This window comes from Mus pahari, chromosome 14, assembly GCF_900095145.1.
Source record: "Mus pahari chromosome 14, PAHARI_EIJ_v1.1, whole genome shotgun sequence".
Lineage (NCBI taxonomy): Eukaryota > Metazoa > Chordata > Mammalia > Rodentia > Muridae > Mus > Mus pahari.
Genome location: NC_034603.1, coordinates 4,673,647 through 4,691,344, shown reverse-complemented (window position 1 = coordinate 4,691,344; position 17,698 = coordinate 4,673,647). Strand labels below are relative to the sequence as shown.

At 48.4% G+C, this 17,698-nt stretch overlaps 1 protein-coding gene across 1 annotated transcript in view; it reads left to right on the top strand.

Moving 5' to 3' along the window:
- Wwc1 (WW and C2 domain containing 1) overlaps positions 1-17,698 on the top strand; it is a 137,142-nt gene that overhangs the window by 76,582 nt on the left and 42,862 nt on the right. Inside the window, exons 4-8 of the mRNA XM_021211689.2 lie at positions 4,143-4,219; positions 5,359-5,438; positions 10,834-10,963; positions 12,986-13,132; positions 14,279-14,352. Coding sequence (XP_021067348.1) covers positions 4,143-4,219; positions 5,359-5,438; positions 10,834-10,963; positions 12,986-13,132; positions 14,279-14,352 — 508 coding nt within the window. The remainder of the gene's footprint in view (positions 1-4,142; positions 4,220-5,358; positions 5,439-10,833; positions 10,964-12,985; positions 13,133-14,278; positions 14,353-17,698) is intronic.

The window sequence follows — 17,698 nt, the reverse complement described above, 5'->3', positions numbered from 1 at the left end:
AAGAGCAGGTCACACAGAAATGGTTGGAGCTCGAGTCACTCCGTACTTCTTGCCAGCCACACCGGAGAACTAGACGGGACCAATGATTTCAACTTTTTTTCAGGGAAGTCAATTCTGACCTTAAAAACCCCGTCACTACAAAAGTGTCTTTAAGTATAGGGCAGAGTAAAGATATTTTGAGACATGTGGGATTCCAAAACTTTTGCTTCCTTCCTGTCTCGTTTCCCAGGAAGCCACTAGAAGTGAGGGTCTATCAACATAACGGGGTAGTACGAGGATGTAGCAAAGGGGATTGGAGGGTCTGGAGCACCATAAAGCAGGAGCCTATGGGTGCTGGCTATGCATACCCGGCACCCAGGTCATGTGGAAGCTGAACACTTGCTGACAGAAGGCATGTGCTCATACTCCAACCTGAAACAGCCGACAGCCATCCAGAGGGAAGATAATGCAGAATGTGGGGCTGAATTAGTAGTGTGTTTGTAGACACTGAACTAATGTGAAAATGACAGTTAACTCTAGGGAGAACAGAGCAAAAAATGGACGAAACAGGACAAGTAAATTAAATCCACTGACAGACTCTGCCCTGAATCATTTGCACAGTAAAGAGAATGAGCGCAGACACTGAAGGCAGCTTTTACCAAAAATGTGATATGTTGGGAGTATGTGCTGGTGAGAGGGGGGCAAGGTGTAGTGTGGGCTGGGGAAAAGAAGAGAAACTACTACAGTTTTCATCCCTTGGGGGAAGGGAGACTTAAGACATAATGCATAAAACCAAAGCAGACAGAGGCATACCACTGCACACGTTACTGGGGACATAAGAGGTGGATGGATACACAAAGCTCTAACTGAAGGGCTGGGGGTGGGGCTGAGCAGTGGGAGGCTTGCCTAGCACGTGTGTGTGTGTGTGTGTGTGTGTGTGTGTGTGTGTGTGTGTGACAGAGACAGAGACAGAGACACAGAGGGAATGATGACAGGAAAAAACAGAACACTGAACCATTAAAAATGTTTCCATTTGGGGGCATGAGTTAGAGGGATAGGAACTATAAAATGTTTTCTCAGCCCTGTAGGAGCCTTAGAAATCCAGAGGCAGATGCTCACAGCCAACCATCGGACTGAGCGAGCGTGGTGTTCCCAATAGAGGAGTTAGAGAAAGGACTGAAGGAGTTGAAGGGGTTTACAACCCCATAGGAAGAACAACAGTGTCCACCAGCCAGACCTCCCCACCCACCCACCCCAGAGCTCCCAGGGACTAAGCCATCAGTGTGTCTCACTCTCACAGTGTGTCTTACTCACTCTCACAGTGTGTCTCACTCTCACAGTGTGTCTTACTCACTCTCACAGTGTGTCTCACTCTCACAGTGTGTCTTTATGTGTCTACACACACACACACACACACATACGATATATATCAGGATCTCCCTGAACTCCCAGCAGTTCCCTTGCCTCAGCCTCCTGAGTGCTGGGGTTATATACGTTTTACTATACCTACCTCATGGAGGTCTCTTTTAAAAGAAGAAAAAAAGAAAACTTAAGTAAAAGATTTACTTAAAAAAATCTTCACCAGGCTGTATTCCATTTCAGCAGCTTCGTGTATAAATTGTGCATTTCATAAGAATTCTCCAAAGAGTAAGAGTACAAGTCTCTGACAACGCCAATGGTAGGGGTATGTTCTCTCTCTTTTTGGCTTCCTTTGCTTCCATAATTTCTGAGCATGCCCAATGGATGCTAATGCATTTCCCAGGGACTCACCCCAGAATCACCTTCACCCAGCCCAGGTCAGGAACTGCCACTTTTGACAGGTCTTCAGCCTGTTACCATCTCCTTAATGTCGCTTACATAGTGTAGCGAGCACTGTTCCCAGTAGCCCAGCTTCATGATGGGGGGGGAGGGTTTGGCAGGCTCCCTCTGATGACCCTTCTGCATACATCTCCATCTTATTTCCTCACTGACAACCTCCCGAGGCTCTTCAGCCTGTTCTTACCATCCGCCACGGATAACAGATGGTGTGAACCACTTTAAGATCCTGGGGAGTACCTCTTTGGAGAATATGCTTAAGCCAAATTCTAGCTCTGTATCCAGCCAGGTCCCTCCCAGAGCCTCCCACCCCCCAAGCCTACAGAAGAATAGAAGAATTGGAAGGCAGGAGGTGATGATACCCCCGAGCACCCAAGTCCTTGTTCCATGTCCAGACGAAGGCCGGGAAGCCCTCCCCAGCCCTCGCAGCCCCCAGACCCCATCACCCTGGTCATCACTTTGAGCTTTGCTGAATTCACTGCTCTGCTGCCTGCTGGCACCTCATCTGTTGTTAATACAGAGTAGTTTTTCTCATTTCCCAAACTTTTAACTCTCCTTGTGCGTGATTCAAAGCCCCGCTGAACTATTTCAGCTAAATCCAAACAGCAGCTTCCCCCTGCTGCCGGACACTGAGGCTTAGCCAGAATACCCTGGCCTCGGCTTGCTTGGGCTCTTACTGCAGTGCTCAGACCACCAAGAGTGGGAAGGGAGACGAGAGTGACCCGGGACACTTCCCTACCGAGCAAAGCCATTCAGCAGAGGGGACCTGATGGTTCTTACATCTAGACGTGCTTCCCTGTTACCACACCCCCCACACACATCACCAGGTCTGTGCCACTCTGGTTTGGTGAGGGAGCTTGTGGTGTGTGGTGATTTCCCTTTGTCTGTCTCCTTTTCTTCCTTGAGGTACCTCACACTGTGTCGTGTTCTCTTTCTTTTATAAACCACAAAAACATAGATGCTTGTAAGAGGCAGTGAGAAAAAAAATATTTTTGAGACAAGGTTTCTCTGTGTAGCCTTGGCTGTCCTGGAACCTGCTTTGTAGAACAGGCCAGCATCAGGCTGGCTTCGAACTCGTAATGATTCTTCCACCCGTTTCTCTCCCAAGTACGGGGATTAAAAGCATGTGCCACCCCTGCCTGGCCGGTGTGAACTTTTAACAAGTTAGAACTGTCCCAGAGCTTGGGGGGATTGCTTAGGACAAAGAATTGTTCCAGGGTAGTACAATTTTTGGTTCATTATTTTCTTCTCAAAAGTATATTAATATAAGAAATTAGCTTTTTAGCATCTTTATTAGAAAAGTAGATATTCATGTTAGAAAATATGAAAAAAAAATACAAAGGTGGAAATTAGTTTCATTTACCATCCACCCCTCCAGACAGTAGTGTTAACCAACACACGCCAGGCAAGTGGCTTTTCATGTCTTCTTAGCGACATGTCTGCGGATCAGTTTATCAACTGTACGTTTGCATCATTTAACTTTCTGTACATGTCTTTGTCAGCTGGGTTTCATGGGCCAGTATGTGTCAGATATTTCTCATTTCACTCCGTAGTTTTAAATTGTGTAAGTTAACATTTGTAAGTGAGGGCACGGTAAAGAAACGGCCAAGATGGCCGTTGCATGAGTTGGCAGTGAGGTTTTGTTTTATCATAGGTAGGAGAGGGAGCGAGAGCATCCAGAAGCATCTGTAAGAGTTCAAAGCCGAGAGAGAGAGAGAGAGAGAGAGAGAGAGAGAGAGAGAGAGAGAGAGAGAGAGAGAGAAGCAGGGCAGACATGCCCAGGGCTGTGTGTGAGAGAACTGAGAGTTGCCAGGGAGGAGGCAAACCTTCTCAGTAGAAGGGAAGTGGGAAATGAGCTATAGTCTGGAGCTAGCATAGTGGCTGGGCATGGAAGAACAGCCGGGTGGTGGCTAGCATGTGCTTTGAGATGCAGAACAAGTACGTATGAATAGGAAGGAAGAGTCTGGAAGCTATCATTAGCTCAGTACACAGCATAGGTACAGGTCTTTAAAGAATCAGATGCCTCATCAGCCAGAGGAAGAGGAGGTAGGAAAGTGGGTCTTACCGTGTCACAGGTCTGAGGAATGCTAGAAGTACCCACTAGCAATCCTGTCGTCCAGCAGAGCCAAGACTGTCATTTTTGTGCATGTGTACTAGCCTCTGACGTTTAAGACCTAACATTATCATCTTCATCGTCTGTGTGCCATATTTATTTAACAAACCCCCTTTGTGGGACACTTAAATTGTTCACATTTTTTAGTCCTTTCTCTCCAGGTTTATTTAGGTGGCCAGGTAAGCCACCTTTGCTGTGTTTCCTCCACTGAGTCTCTCTTCTTTCTTGCTCGCAGTGGTCTCTGGATCCTCGTCCAGCTCCAAGTATGACCCTGAGATCCTGAAAGCTGAAATTGCCACTGCCAAGTCCCGGGTAGGGATCTTGCCAGCATTCTCACTCACTGACCACTAACCAGCCAACCCTCCAGGCCGCTGCAGCCAGGGCTCGCCAGGCCACTGGGATAACAGTAATAGTGGTGGTGGTTGTCTAAACAATGGTGCTAGCAGTTGCTTTGACAGACATTCACCTTGTGCTGGGTGTAGTGCTTCAGCCCTACCATCACCCCCTGGGCGTACCTATTGCTCTTGTCTTCTGCACTTTAAAGATGAGTGAGCAGAGACCAAGAACCTTGCCTGAGGAAACAAGAGTCCTCCGCAGACATTTCAGTTTGGTGCCCTCTTATTTCTCCTAGCTGCTGCCGGCTCTGTATCATCTTAATTCTTGACTACTTTAGGGGATATGTATTATCACCCCACTTTACTGACATGGAAACTAAGGTGCCGCAGTTAAGTGACTTGTTCAGACTCGATATTTTGAACACTGGTTTCCCTCAGGTCTGAGTAATTTCCACATACAAAAACTTAAGTGCCTGAGGCAGGATAGGATTCAGGGAGCTAATAGGCTGGTCTGTTTGAGGAGCTAAAATCTTTCAGCTCTAGTATACCACACCCATATTGGAACGTGAGCCCCCACCCCCCATGTTTCTAGATGTCAGGTGCTTTTGGAAGGAACTATATATTAAGGGTTAGCGTATGAAGTCTCTCAGACCTGAATCAGTAGCTCTCATTGCAAGCTTACCAGCACTCCGCGGGCCAAACAAACACGGTCTGCATATGGGCTTTGGTGCTTGGCCATGTCTTCTAAAGTTACGTCATTGCCTCTCACCTCTGTGCAAAGTGTTCTCAGGTCCATCCCCGGAATTTAAGCCGAGGTTGACCCACGACAGACCAAGAGGGGTCTGGTGTGGAAGAGATCCCTTAGTTAAGAGGTGGGAAGGCCTGACTCCATCCCAGGCAGTCACCGATTACTTCTGGTTTCCCCGGTGTAGAGACTGGCTAGCAGGACCTTCGGGGACTGGCTGGGTGAAGGGAGGGTGCTGTGACTTACGTGTCCACCAGATATGGGCGGCTCCTTAGTCGTCAGTGGTACAGTCAGGAACTCCTGGGTTTCCCTTCCCAGACTACAGCCCTAAAGCCATCTCTGACTCCTCCATGTGGTCCTCTGCCATCCAGGTCAACAAGCTGAAGAGAGAGATGGTTCACCTGCAGCATGAGCTGCAGTTCAAGGAGCGTGGCTTTCAGACCCTGAAGAGGTAAGTCTGCCCTCCCTTCTCAAGGCGCACCTCTCACGGTTCTATTTCAATTTCTTCCCACTGGCATTTACTAAAGATGTCATCACCCCAGGGTGGAGGTAAACTGAGTCATTTCAAAGCACAGAGCTAGAAGCAAGTATTAATCATTTCTGTGCTTCCCTCGACTCTGCTAATCAACCACTAGACTGTCAGACACAGACAAAGCAAACCCTTTAGTCCCACGGCCCCTAAACTAAGCCGCTACTTTACCTGGTACCCACTGAGGAAATAGCAGTCTCTTTTAGCAGTGAAAACATTCCTAGGGAGTTATACATTCCCAGGGAGTTAGTCTGTGTGCACGGTCCCCTGTGGGTGGCATAAAGAGATTCACACTGAATAGACAGATGTCATTTTCATTTATAGAAATGAGCTTACAGCTAAGTCAGGGATATGGCTGTTTCCTGTATACTGTATTAACTGCTGTGATGTTGATTATGGCCATGGAAATTTGTAAAGCCTTTACTGTGTGCAAGGAAAAACCTTCAGGTGATCCTGAATGAGGATGTCCATCTGATCTTTGTGGTAATCCCAAAGGAGTGTTTTGTCTAATTTTTTTTTTTTTTAGCTATAACCCCGTTATATAGATGAGAAAACTGAGTCACATACTAAATGCTTAGTAAATATTAGCCTATAATTATTTTAATATGTCTTATATACGTGTGATATATACACACATATATGTCAATCATATCTTTAAAATCAGATTCTAACTTCATTCCAGCCAGGGGTTGTACTTCATGTCCCTTGTTAATTTTCAGTGAACACCAGAGACAATTCAGGGCAGTACTGTGAATGCAGACATTCCTGACTTTGACCTGTTAAGACCCAGTGTCTGTGTGTCACTCCAGACGCTTCCAGGCATAGTTTAAGGCTGTTCTTCGTTGCCCCACATCAGGAGCTCTACATCAGACTCTTCCCACTATCCTCAGATCCTCAACAAACCTGTTTGACCACATTGTCACCATGTAGCAGCATTGAAAATTCTTGTCCTTTGGTGAGCTGACAACCAAACCCTAGAGACAACCCTCCCCACCTTTTCCGCCCAGTTTGATAGCTGGCCAGATGAGACTCTTGCAGCCTGGCTGCCCACACTCCTTCACAAGAAGGACCAGACTTCCAGTGTAGGGTGGAGCAAGATGCCTGTTCTAACACACACCCTGGCAGAGGACTAGGACTGTATCTTCCCAAGGCAGCGGGCCAGGGTTCAAACCCCAGGTACCTGGGACCTTGGAAAATAACCTAACCCTTCTGAGTTTTGATGGCGTCATCTGAAAATCTGTGGTTGTCAGAACTGAGCTAGGAAACCCCTTTCTGGAATGTAACAGAGCCTGGCATAGATTAGGCACTCGAGGAGGAGGGGGAGGGGAGAGGCTCTAGTCAGTTGTCCTTTTAGTCTCGGGAAGCGACCCTACGACCCTAACCCAAGCTTGCAGCTTGCTAGACACCCTGACCTAACAGCTGCCTCATTTCATTCTCTTTACCGAATTGAGAATAGTTTGTGCTGTGCCCCATGTTGTTGATAAAGGCACTGACAGTGTTGAAAATATGCAGAAGGTCACCCAGCCAACAAGGTCAGAATCAAGGTCACCCAGCCAGCAAGGCCAGAATCAAGGTCACCCAGCCAGCAAGGTCAGAATCAAGGTCACCCAGCCAGCAAGGCCAGAATCAGGACCAGAACCCAAGAACACTTGCGACTCCCTTTGTGTACTCAAGGGGGCACAGTAAAGAAACTGTCAACATGACCTCCCCATTCTTATCGGAAGGTTTGTATTGTGCATAGGAGAGAGAGGATACTCAGTGGCATCTGGAAGAGTTGAGAGCAGAGAGGGAGGAAAGCAGAGTGGACATGGCGAGGGGCAGGAGAGTGAGAGAGAGTCAGTGAGGTAGCAAGAGCCAGAGAATAGGGCATGGCGAGAGCATGAGGACAGCCAGGGGTGGGTGCACAGACAGGCAGGCAGGCAGGCAGGTGGACAGACAGACAGTGTAAGAGATAGTGAGAGAGGATAACTAGAGGTAGGGAAAGGGAGTGGACAAATCACGTGGACTGTAAGTATTATGAGTTGCTGGGGGAAAGAAAGGACCTGATGTGGAACAGGTACTTGTGGTACTGAGGAGCCCGGAGGCCAGGATGAGCTTGGATATGCTGACGGACTCCACACGTAGCCATAGGTCCCTTCTGCCTGAAGTAAGGGAGACAGTTCCTTTTGACAGATGGGAACTGGTGGTTTCACAAGGTCCTAAGGAATGCTAGCTTTTGTCCACCAGCTTGAGCTGTCATTTCTAATAGACTGACTACCTGAGACCTATAGGATTCCTTTTTATGATTTATTTCCCTGTTGTTTTGATGCTGCAGATGGAACCAGGGGCTACACACGTGGTAGGCATGCCTTCCAGCCATTGGGAGACATCCAGCCGTTGTCTTGTTACAATTTTGGGGTTTTGGGGGTTTTTTTGTGCTCAAGAATTGAACCCCACTAACTGCTAAGCACAGTTTGCCCCCCACAATCTACACCTCCTGTTCAGAACCGTTGGACTACTGTCAATGAGTATTGTGGTGCTTGTAGAGCAAGTGGATATTTGAAGTTCACATCTCAGTCTCTCTGGACAGTACCCTAGATAACGCTCTCCCAGATCCAAAAAGCACAAGGCCCCTCAATGCTCCGTGGTATTACTGTGGTATTACTGCTTTTGTTCAGGGTCTGGGGAGAGATGACTAAGGCATTCCTCCCCGGTGTCTGCAGAGCCTGGGGAAGGTGAACCTCATTCTTCAGGAGTAATTTAGGGAGTTTCCAGAGTCACCATCACACAGCTAGAGACTGGCATGCAGTTCTCCTGCTGTCTGAGAGCAGATGTGTCTGCCTTCATAATGGCAGTGACGACAGCCTAGAGCTGTCGAGCCGCTGTGTCTGAGAATCCGGGAGCCTCATTCATACCCAGCCACAAGAGGGTTTTGTTTGTTTTGTTTTGTTTGTTTTTTTTTAAGAAGAAGAAAAAGAAGAAGAAGAAGAGGCTGGCGAAATGGCTCAGTGGTTAAGAGAACCGACTGCTCCTCCAGAGGTCCCGGTTCAATTCCCAGCACCCACATGGTGGCTCACAACTGTCTGAAGCTCTAGCTCTAGGGATCTGACACCTCACACAGACATGCAGGCAGAAACACCAGAGCACATAAAATAAAAATAATTAATTAAAGGAAAGAGAAAGGTTGAAGACCAAAGGAAATCTCCCAAAGAAGCAAAGCATTGGGGCGTGGGCCTGCAGCGTGACTCCTCATCAGCAGGTGGGAGGAAGTCACTGAGGCGATCACTTTGGCAGGGGCAAGACATAGCAGGGTCTTTTTTTCTACGTTCCACAACATCCCCTTGCCAGAGTTGTGTGAACAAGATAGGAAGAACCAGCTACTGTCAAGAGGCTGTGCCCAGCTTCTGAGACTACTACTGGGCATGTGAGTCCCCAAAGGCCTGAAACAAAGGACAATTGCATAATTTAGAAATCCTAAAACATCTCTCATACACACTCACTCTCACACACACACACACACACACACACACACACACACACACACACGCATGCACGCAGCTTTCCTTTCCCTTTACCCTCCACCCGCGGGGATTCTTTCACTGAGTGTGTAATGGTAACCCTTTGTTCTCCCCCAGCCCCTTCTTACTCCAATTCTATCCCAAGTGCTCTCAGAGCTGCTCTCTGCAGCCAAATTCCAGGGCTTGGGTTGCTAAGGGCCGGGAGAAATCAGGTAAAGCTCTTTGCAGCCCGGCACAGACTGCTCTGTCTGTCCTGGGAACACAAAGCCATTCTTGCCCCGTTTGCAGAGGAGAACTCTACCCAGCCTTCAGACCTGTTGAAGCATAAATCTCTCCTCTGCACCTAGCACCCCTGACAGTTTGGGCAGGGCCGATTCTCACCCTGCCCACACCCTGGGGCAGGATGTTTCTGTGGAATATCACCTGCAGAGCTTTGTGGAGCGATGCTCCTTCCGTGAACTTTTTCAGACCAAATCTGAGACAGACCTTAGCCAACCTGGCAGGCTTGCCCAGGCTCCAGTCCTCGAAAGGAATAGACAAAGCTATTTTTAGTGCGAGACACAATTGGGGCTTTGTTTTTGCCCCCATGGAAGCAGAAGAAACTGCGGGGGCAGCTGTGCGGGGACCCCTCCCTGCTGCCCTCTCTCCCGCTCCAAGCCACGAGACCAGGATGGAAACCTGCTCCCCATTCTCACTTTCCTCCTCTCCAAGTAACTTCCCACTCAGGCTATTTTTAGCCTAGGACAGTTTGGCTATAGCAGGAAGCCAGAGAGGAATGCCCGTTAGGATTTCTCATCCTGTTATAATGGGTGTGTGGTGCTCTCTTGACTGTTAAGCTTCCCCTTCTCCACCCGGCACCGAAGCCTCAGGCCAGCCTTTGATGGAAGAATGAAGCAGTTTAAGTATCTGCTCTGAGAACAGCCGCGTCCTCCTCAGCCTCTCTGCTCTCTTAAGTCACAGCTCAGTGGCAGGGTACTTGCCACCCATGCCTGTGGCCTTGGATTGGGTCTCAGCACTTCAGGAAGAGGCGGGGGAGACACTCAGCTCTTTCCTTCACACAGCCTTCACTTTCATCAAAACAGTCCTATACATAGGGCCCGGATAAACCAATAATCTCCAAGCTGAGGGTGCTTAATCCCTCATACGTGTACACTACTTCCTAGTTCTCCTTAGGATTTAAGTCCTTTTTACCTTTTGACTTTGAGAACAGCTCTGAACACGACCAGGCAGATGTCATTATCTGGGCTTCTTTAGAACCCCGAGTGTGTGGTTGGGAGGTGTGTCCAGTGCTGCGGTGCAGGCTGGTGTGACAGCTGGGGACCCCTGTGACAGCTAGGAGTCTTTTTATCCTTACCTGTCATTGTCCTTCGATGTATCTTGTGATTCAGCACGTTTATTCCTGGCAGGGTTCTAGGGGGGTGGGGCTGAGACAGTTCAGTTAAAAAAAAAAAAAAAAAAAAAAAACACTTGCCATGCACGATATCACCTGAGCCCAGTCCCCAGAACCAGAGATGAAGAGGCCAACTCCACAAAGCTAAACACAGTGGCTCTCCACCAAGGGTGATTTTGGACCGTGTATTTGGACAATTGATGGGGAATTTTTTTTTGAGACTATGTAGCCTTGATTGACATGGGACTCACAAAGATCTGACTGCCTCTGCCTCCTAAGTGTTGGGGTTTAAAGGTGTGGGCTATGTCACCTGGCAGGAAGTAGTCACGACGCAAGCCTGAGGTATTATTAAGATGACGGGATGGAGAGGAGACTGGAGAGCACCTTTCTGTCCTCCCATGTCTGACTGCTCCTGTTTCCTGGCCTCTAGAATTGATGAGAGAATGTCAGATGCTCAGGGTGGCTACAAGCTGGATGAGGCCCAGGCTGTGCTGAGAGAAACCAAAGCCATCAAGAAAGCCATCACCTGTGGAGAGAAGGAGAAGCAAGACCTCATCAAGGTGCTGCGGGCTCCCGGGGATGCGGACTCCTGGGGATGCAGGCCCCCGGGGATGCGGGCGCCCGGGGATGCGGTCCCCCGGGGATTCGGGCCCCCGGAGCCCTGGTACAAGGACTTAACGCTGACTGCTTTCACATACCGCATAAGCTACCGAGTTCTCAGTACCCGACAAATCTCCCTAGGTCAAACTTTTTTTGAGCATTGACATGATACTCCCATGGAAAGTTCCCCTCTGTGTAGCAGACACAAGACACAATATTGGTGCCTCCAAAATATCAAGGTACTTTCTGGCTGTGTATATAAAAATACACATGAAACATCAATTTTATGGCCCATCCCTAAGATAATTTATTATGTAATGCCAATCGTCTGAAATTAAAAAGAAAGGATCCGAGGCATTTTGACCTGTAACCCTAACAGTCACTTTACAGGTGTGTCAGCTACAGGTGCAGTCAATTAGAAGACATTGCAATGTGACACTCAGCAGCTCTGCTCTGCTGCAACTGTCCCGCATCACACAAGTTCTCCGTGGAACCGTTTGATCATCCTCAGTGTACCGATGAGAAGCTGGCAAGCGACACTGGGTGCTCTGAGCTACTCCTTGCTGTCCATGAACACGCTGTTCTTGGGTTACAATCCTATTGTTTGCCAAAGTCATACTTACCCTTTACCAGGTTTCTTGAGATTGCTGTGTGCCCGCCCCCTCCCCCTTTTGTAAAGGAGAGAAGGGAGGCCCAGAAGCACCGAGTGGCTTTCTTGAGGCCATTCAGACAGTACCAGTGGCAAAGCTAGACTAGAAGCTTTGCCTGGCTGTACTACCAAGCCAGCTCCTTACCGCCCACCTTGTTTTTGACGGACCATTCACAGAGTCATTTAACCTGAACATCATAATGTCCGTTAGTCAGTCTTCTCTGTTCACTCAGCTGGGAACTGAGCTACAAAGATAAGTCTGTGAGACAGTGGAGGAGCTAAGTGCTTTACATGTGTGGCTCAGATTATGGCCATTCTACATAGAAGGACAATCTGACTCAGATAGCAAGTGGCAGGGCCATCAGTCAGACCCTGAGGCGCGTGGTTCCCCACTCAGAAGCCACTTAACCCAGAAGACACCTTCCCTTCACTCCACTGACACCACGAGTGCAAAGACTCACAATAGCCATGGCTAGCTTTGGAAGGAAACGTTGGCAGACAACGGGACTGCGGCCCAAGAACAGGGCGCTTGTGGAGAGTAGTTCTGCTTGTGACTGGAGGTTCAGAGCACCCTGCTGTCACCTGCCAGCGTCCCATTGGTACAGTGATGATGATCAGATAATCCCCCGAGAACTTTGATGCAGTACCATTGCATGGAGCTGGCAAGACACGTTGCAGGGTCTTTTAATTGATTATACCTGTAATCGACACACTTATAAAGTTAATGACCTTAGTTAGGGTTACAATTGCTACGATGAGAGACCATTACCAACAGCTGTTTGAAGAGGATACCCTTTCACTTCTAGTCCACCACTGAAGGAAGTTGAGGGCAGGAACTTAAACAAGGCAGGAACCTGTAGGCAGGAGCTGATGCAGGGACCATGGAGGAGTGCTGCTGACTGGCTTGCTCCTCATGGCTTGCTCAGTCTGCTATTTCTTTATTTATTCATTCATTCATTCACTCACTCATTTTACATCTGGATCGAAGCCCCTCCCCCTCCCTTCTCTCCTCCCAGTCCAACCCTTTTCTCTACCTACCCAGGGGTGGCCCAACCCAAAATGGGCTGAGCCCTCCCCTACCAATCACCAATTAAGTAAATGCCCTATCGGCTTGCCTTCTGGAGGCATATTCTCAATTGAAGTTCCCCTCTTCTTGAATGACTCTAGCTTGTGCCAAGTTGAGCAATTCTTCCAGAGGATACAGGTTCAATTCCCAGCGCTCACATGGTGTCTTAGAACCATCTATGTCCCCAGTCCAAGGGGATCTGGATCTCTGAGGGCACTGACATTGAGAGGCAACACTCACTATCCCCCACCCTTTCCTACACTGCAGAGTCTCGCCATGCTGAAAGACGGCTTCCGGACAGACAGAGGGTCGCACTCCGACCTCTGGTCCAGCAGCAGCTCTCTGGAGAGTTCGAGCTTCCCGATGCCAAAGCAGTTCCTGGACGTGAGCTCGCAGACAGACATCTCCGGGAGTGTGAGTAGGCCAGGGTGGCGTCTGGGGGCTGCCCCAGGGGGATGGCCGCCTATTCTTGATCATCTGAGGAGCTGCCTGTGGTTGCTAACTTGGCTCTGTGGAGCTCAGCTGGCCCCAGAAGACATGAGATGGTGGTATGAGGAAAGGCCAGTGTTGGGGATCCCGCAGTTTAAGTACTGTCTGGCAAGAGCCGGTGTCTGCAGGCCCTGCCCACAATGCGTTTTTAATGCATGGGGCATCTCCGTTCTGGTTTTCTTTGACCAGCTGGAGAGCAGAATGTATTTCTCTCATTGTTCCCCACACAATGCTTGCGGCTTTCAGACAGCTGCTGCGTCTCGGTGCCAAGGTCCAGCCTGGTCCCAGTCGAGGGCAGTGAAAACACCACCAAGCATGACAGTGGCCAAGTAGAACCAGGCCACAGACAGTGTGGTCCTCAGAGAGCCTTTGCTCTCCTGGAGCCCAGAACGCTGGGTCCTCGCTTCCGGTTGGCTAAATGCTCCCCCTGCCTGATTTCTGTAGCTGTTCCCCCACTAGTAAGGGGACGCTCTGTTCCAAGTGTGATCCTGTGAACCTCAAGTTTCCTGTTTTTGACAGTCAGCTGCAGAAACAGGCTGTTCCCCCTCCCCTGTCCCAGCCAGTCACCCAAGCCCAAGCCCCCTGAGAGCCGGACTAGCTATGCTTTTTACATTCTGGGATTGTCCTCTGGTTACTCAGGGCGCTCTCACTGTAGTCTCTATGAGCTTTCAGTTGAGCCTCTGCCTGGTGTGCCCAGGTTGGATATTGGATATTTTCTGTTACTATTACTTCTTAACCCACAGTCCTCTGTGTGTTCGTAACCTTTCTTGGCTGTTAGATTACAGTACTGTGGGCCTTTGGTTTCTTTTCCTGAAGTACTGACATACTTGTGACCATTCTTAGGAATCCAGCAGAAGAAAAGTATTTATTTATTTATTTATTTATTATTTATTTATTTATTGTCAAACCATCTTCCCCACGGTCTACACAGCCAACCCAGTGATTGGGGACTATTCTTGACTCTGCCCACATACCCTATCAAGTATCCCATGAGCTATTGAAACCTATCACAGCGTTGGCTTCACTGCAGTAACCGTGTAATTCCCGTCTCTGTTTTTATCTGTCCTCTAGTTCAGCACCAGCAGCAACAATCAGTTGGCGGAGAAGGTCAGACTGCGTCTTCGGTATGAAGAGGCGAAGAGAAGGTAATTCACAGCTGGAGCTGTGGAAGGAGCCCTGTGAGCGCGCCTCTGGTGTTTGGGGGCAGAGCCGTTGGTCTTTCCGCTTGGTTTTTTTTGTTGTTGTTGTTTTTTATTTTTTTGAGACAGGGTTCCTCTTTGTAGCCCTGACCTAGAACTAGCCCTGTAGACCAGGCTATCGTCACAGAGATCCACCTGCCTCTGCTTTTCCAGTGCTGGGCTTAAAGGTGTGCGCCACCACTGCCCAGCGAGCGCTCCTCTTTTTAATCCTCACGTAGATTATAAAGGTGGATGGGATCTTTATATGTTAATCCTCCGGAATTCAAAGAGGAAATTACTGACCCAGGACACTCTAGTAGAACAGCTGAACTATGTGTGAACCAGGATCTGCTTACCCTTAAAGCCTAGTAATTTTTCTGTTTACCTTTCTGTAGTCAATGATTTCTGATGTTCTTGGAATCAGTTTGGTTTGAAGAAGCAGTAAGTTTGTTTGATTAGGCTCAGCAGCAACCTACAGGAGACTGAATATCTCTCACTTCACCAAGAAAGGGTTACTTGTGATAGTGTTTTGTTCTTGTTATACTGGGGATTGAACCCAGGGCTGAAAGCGTTCCAGGCAAGTGCCACAGCTTTGTCTCTAGTTATTTCGCTGGGTGTTGTGTGTTTATTTTAGGCAAGGTTTCTCCATGTTATCCAGGCTGGCTGGCCTTGAACTGATCTGTAGTTTAAGAAAGCTTTTTATGATTTTGGTGATCAGGGTGAGGATACGGAGATTAAATCCAGGGCCTTGCACATGCTTAATATTCTACTGTTGAGCTAAGACCGTGGCCTGATTTATTGTTATTATGCACATAGGACATGTGTGCTGGGCCATCGTGGGGAGGCACACGGGTCTCTGCACATGTTAGAAGATAACTCTGTGGGGTCTGTTTTCTCCTTCCACGCTGACGTGGGCTCTGATGACTGAATGTGTGTCACTGAATGGCAAGCACCCTCCCCTGCCGAGCCATCTCACTGGCCCCACAGATGTTCTTCTGAATGAAAATAAATTGAATTATGAAATCAATCATAAATCCTGAAATAGCACCTCCTGCCTCAACTGCTTGTACTCCAGGAATCTCAGACATTCTGTGGCTGTATGGACTCTTAAGCAGTTACACCACGATGATAAAGTTATAAATCTGGCCTTTCCAGATCAGTTGTGGAAAAGTGTAAACTGATTATTTATTGTACTAAAAACACTTGTGCACTTAGGGGCTTATCTAATTTTTAAAGCTTACAGCAGGGCTCAGTGGGTAAGTGTACTTGCTAACAAGCCTGACATCCTGAGGTCCGTCCTAGGGTTCCACTGGAAGGAGAGTCCTGACTCCAGCAAGTTAGTCTCTGGCCTCCACACACACATGGCATGGTGTGCACACCCGCACAAGCAAACGAATAAATGTACTGACTTTTTTAAAAAGCTTACAGTAGAGCGCCTGTCTTACTATTTGTTAGAGAGGAGAAGTTTGGCATAGGCTGTTCCATGACTTTCCCAGGCAGTGCAGTTAAATTTTGAACCCTGGGTGTTCTGGCTTTGAGTTCATGGTATCGTTTCTGCATCCTGCACTGTTCTTACCAGGAAAGAACTGACTGGGAGTTTTGGTGGTGACTAAACTTGGTGATATTGGTTGCTTCCCATAGCAAGCTGCCCCTCTCCGAAGCTTCTCAGTGGGGCCAGCTACATTTGGGGCCAGCTACAATGTAGCGCTGCCCAGCCTGCTGTTCTGCCCGTTTCCAGAGTGCAACACAGCGCTCTGCAGTAGTGTCTGCAATTGAGTGGAAACAAAGGAAGTAAAGAAAAAAGGAATTCAGCAGTCCAGCCCAGCCCTCCCCCAGCTGGGGGCTTTGGCTTTAGGCTCAGCTAGACCAGGGTTAGGATAGTGCTGCTTAAATTTAGTCCGGTCTTCTCTTCCCTGCTTGCCTTTGGGCTGTCTTCATCCTCCAGCTGACTCTCTTATGGAAACCGCAACATGAATTTCCGGGAGGTCTAAGCTTGCAGACTTCCAGGTTTCCGGCCTCAGCAGAAAGGCTACCTTTCTTTCTCAACCGATGGGTGTTTTATTTAGTGCATTTATCTGTTTTGGGGGGTGGTGTGTGCTTGTGTTTTTAGTTCTTGAGACAGGATCTTGCTGTGAATCCCAGTTTTGTCTCAAAATCCTTCTCATTATTTCCTCTTCCTCCTCCTCCTCTTCCTGACATAGCCTCCCAAGTACTGTTGCCAAAAGTTTTAATAACTACTGCGTCTGAGAACCCCTGGTAGTTCTGAATGGCCTGTCATTGTCAAGGGCCAGTAGAGGACAGGAGAATTACAACTCCCAGAAGGTCCAGGTGTGGGTCATGTGGCCATACTGGGATGGGGATTAAGGTCAGCTCACAGTGACTTGAGGACATATCCTTCCCTCGGGACAAGTTGGGATAATGACAAAAAAGAGAATTGGCTAATGGTAAGGTGAGAAGAAATCTGTCCAGTGTGTATTACTTAGGCTCCTGCTAAGGGCTCAGCAAGATAGCAGTGTTTGTATATCTGCGCCTCTCATCCTTGAACCTTTGATCCCTTCCAGCCCGTAGCAATGTCTGTTAAGATAGATCAGGCAGAAAAGGCATGAGAAAATGGACGACTCCAGTCTTAAAGGATGGGAGAGATACAGCGCTAACTCAAGGAGCCCTGTCCGGATCAGCCCTGGCAGGGTCTGTCCTCTTTGCAAGTCTGAGGGAGAGACTAGCAGATACATCTGAGTCTCCCAAGGTTAGATGACCTAAGGTTTAAAGTACAGTGGCCTGGGAAGGGCACCAGGGAAGGCATCAGTCACTTCTCAGCGCCTCGCTTGTAGCTGAGTCCCACCAAAGCCTATCGTATCAGTCTAGCCTTTAAGCACTGGCGACCAGCAGCCACATATTCATCAGTTGCTATATACATGAATACAAAATTATCCCAGAATTCCTGCTGGGACCCTTGGTTGGAGAAAGAGCTAGAAGGGTCTGTCTATATACAACATGGGCTACATATCACAAGGCATCTCAACCCCAGCAGTACTTTGGTAAAGAAAGCTTGGCCACATTTCAGGTAAGCCTTGGCTCACAAGGACTGGCCATGTGTGGTAATTTTGTAATCTTGGGTGAGCCAGAGAGCACTCGTGCACTGAGATCAACAAGTCTTTTGTATCTGCCCCTTAGGGAAGCCGTAACACCAGGGCACGAGGGCCCAGACAACTCTGCAGAGGCCAGATCCTAAAAGTTAAGATGTGGTTGCTTGTGGAGGTTCATAGCAAACCTCTTTTAAGTCGCGTAAGAATAATATCCAGTGTCTATAGAA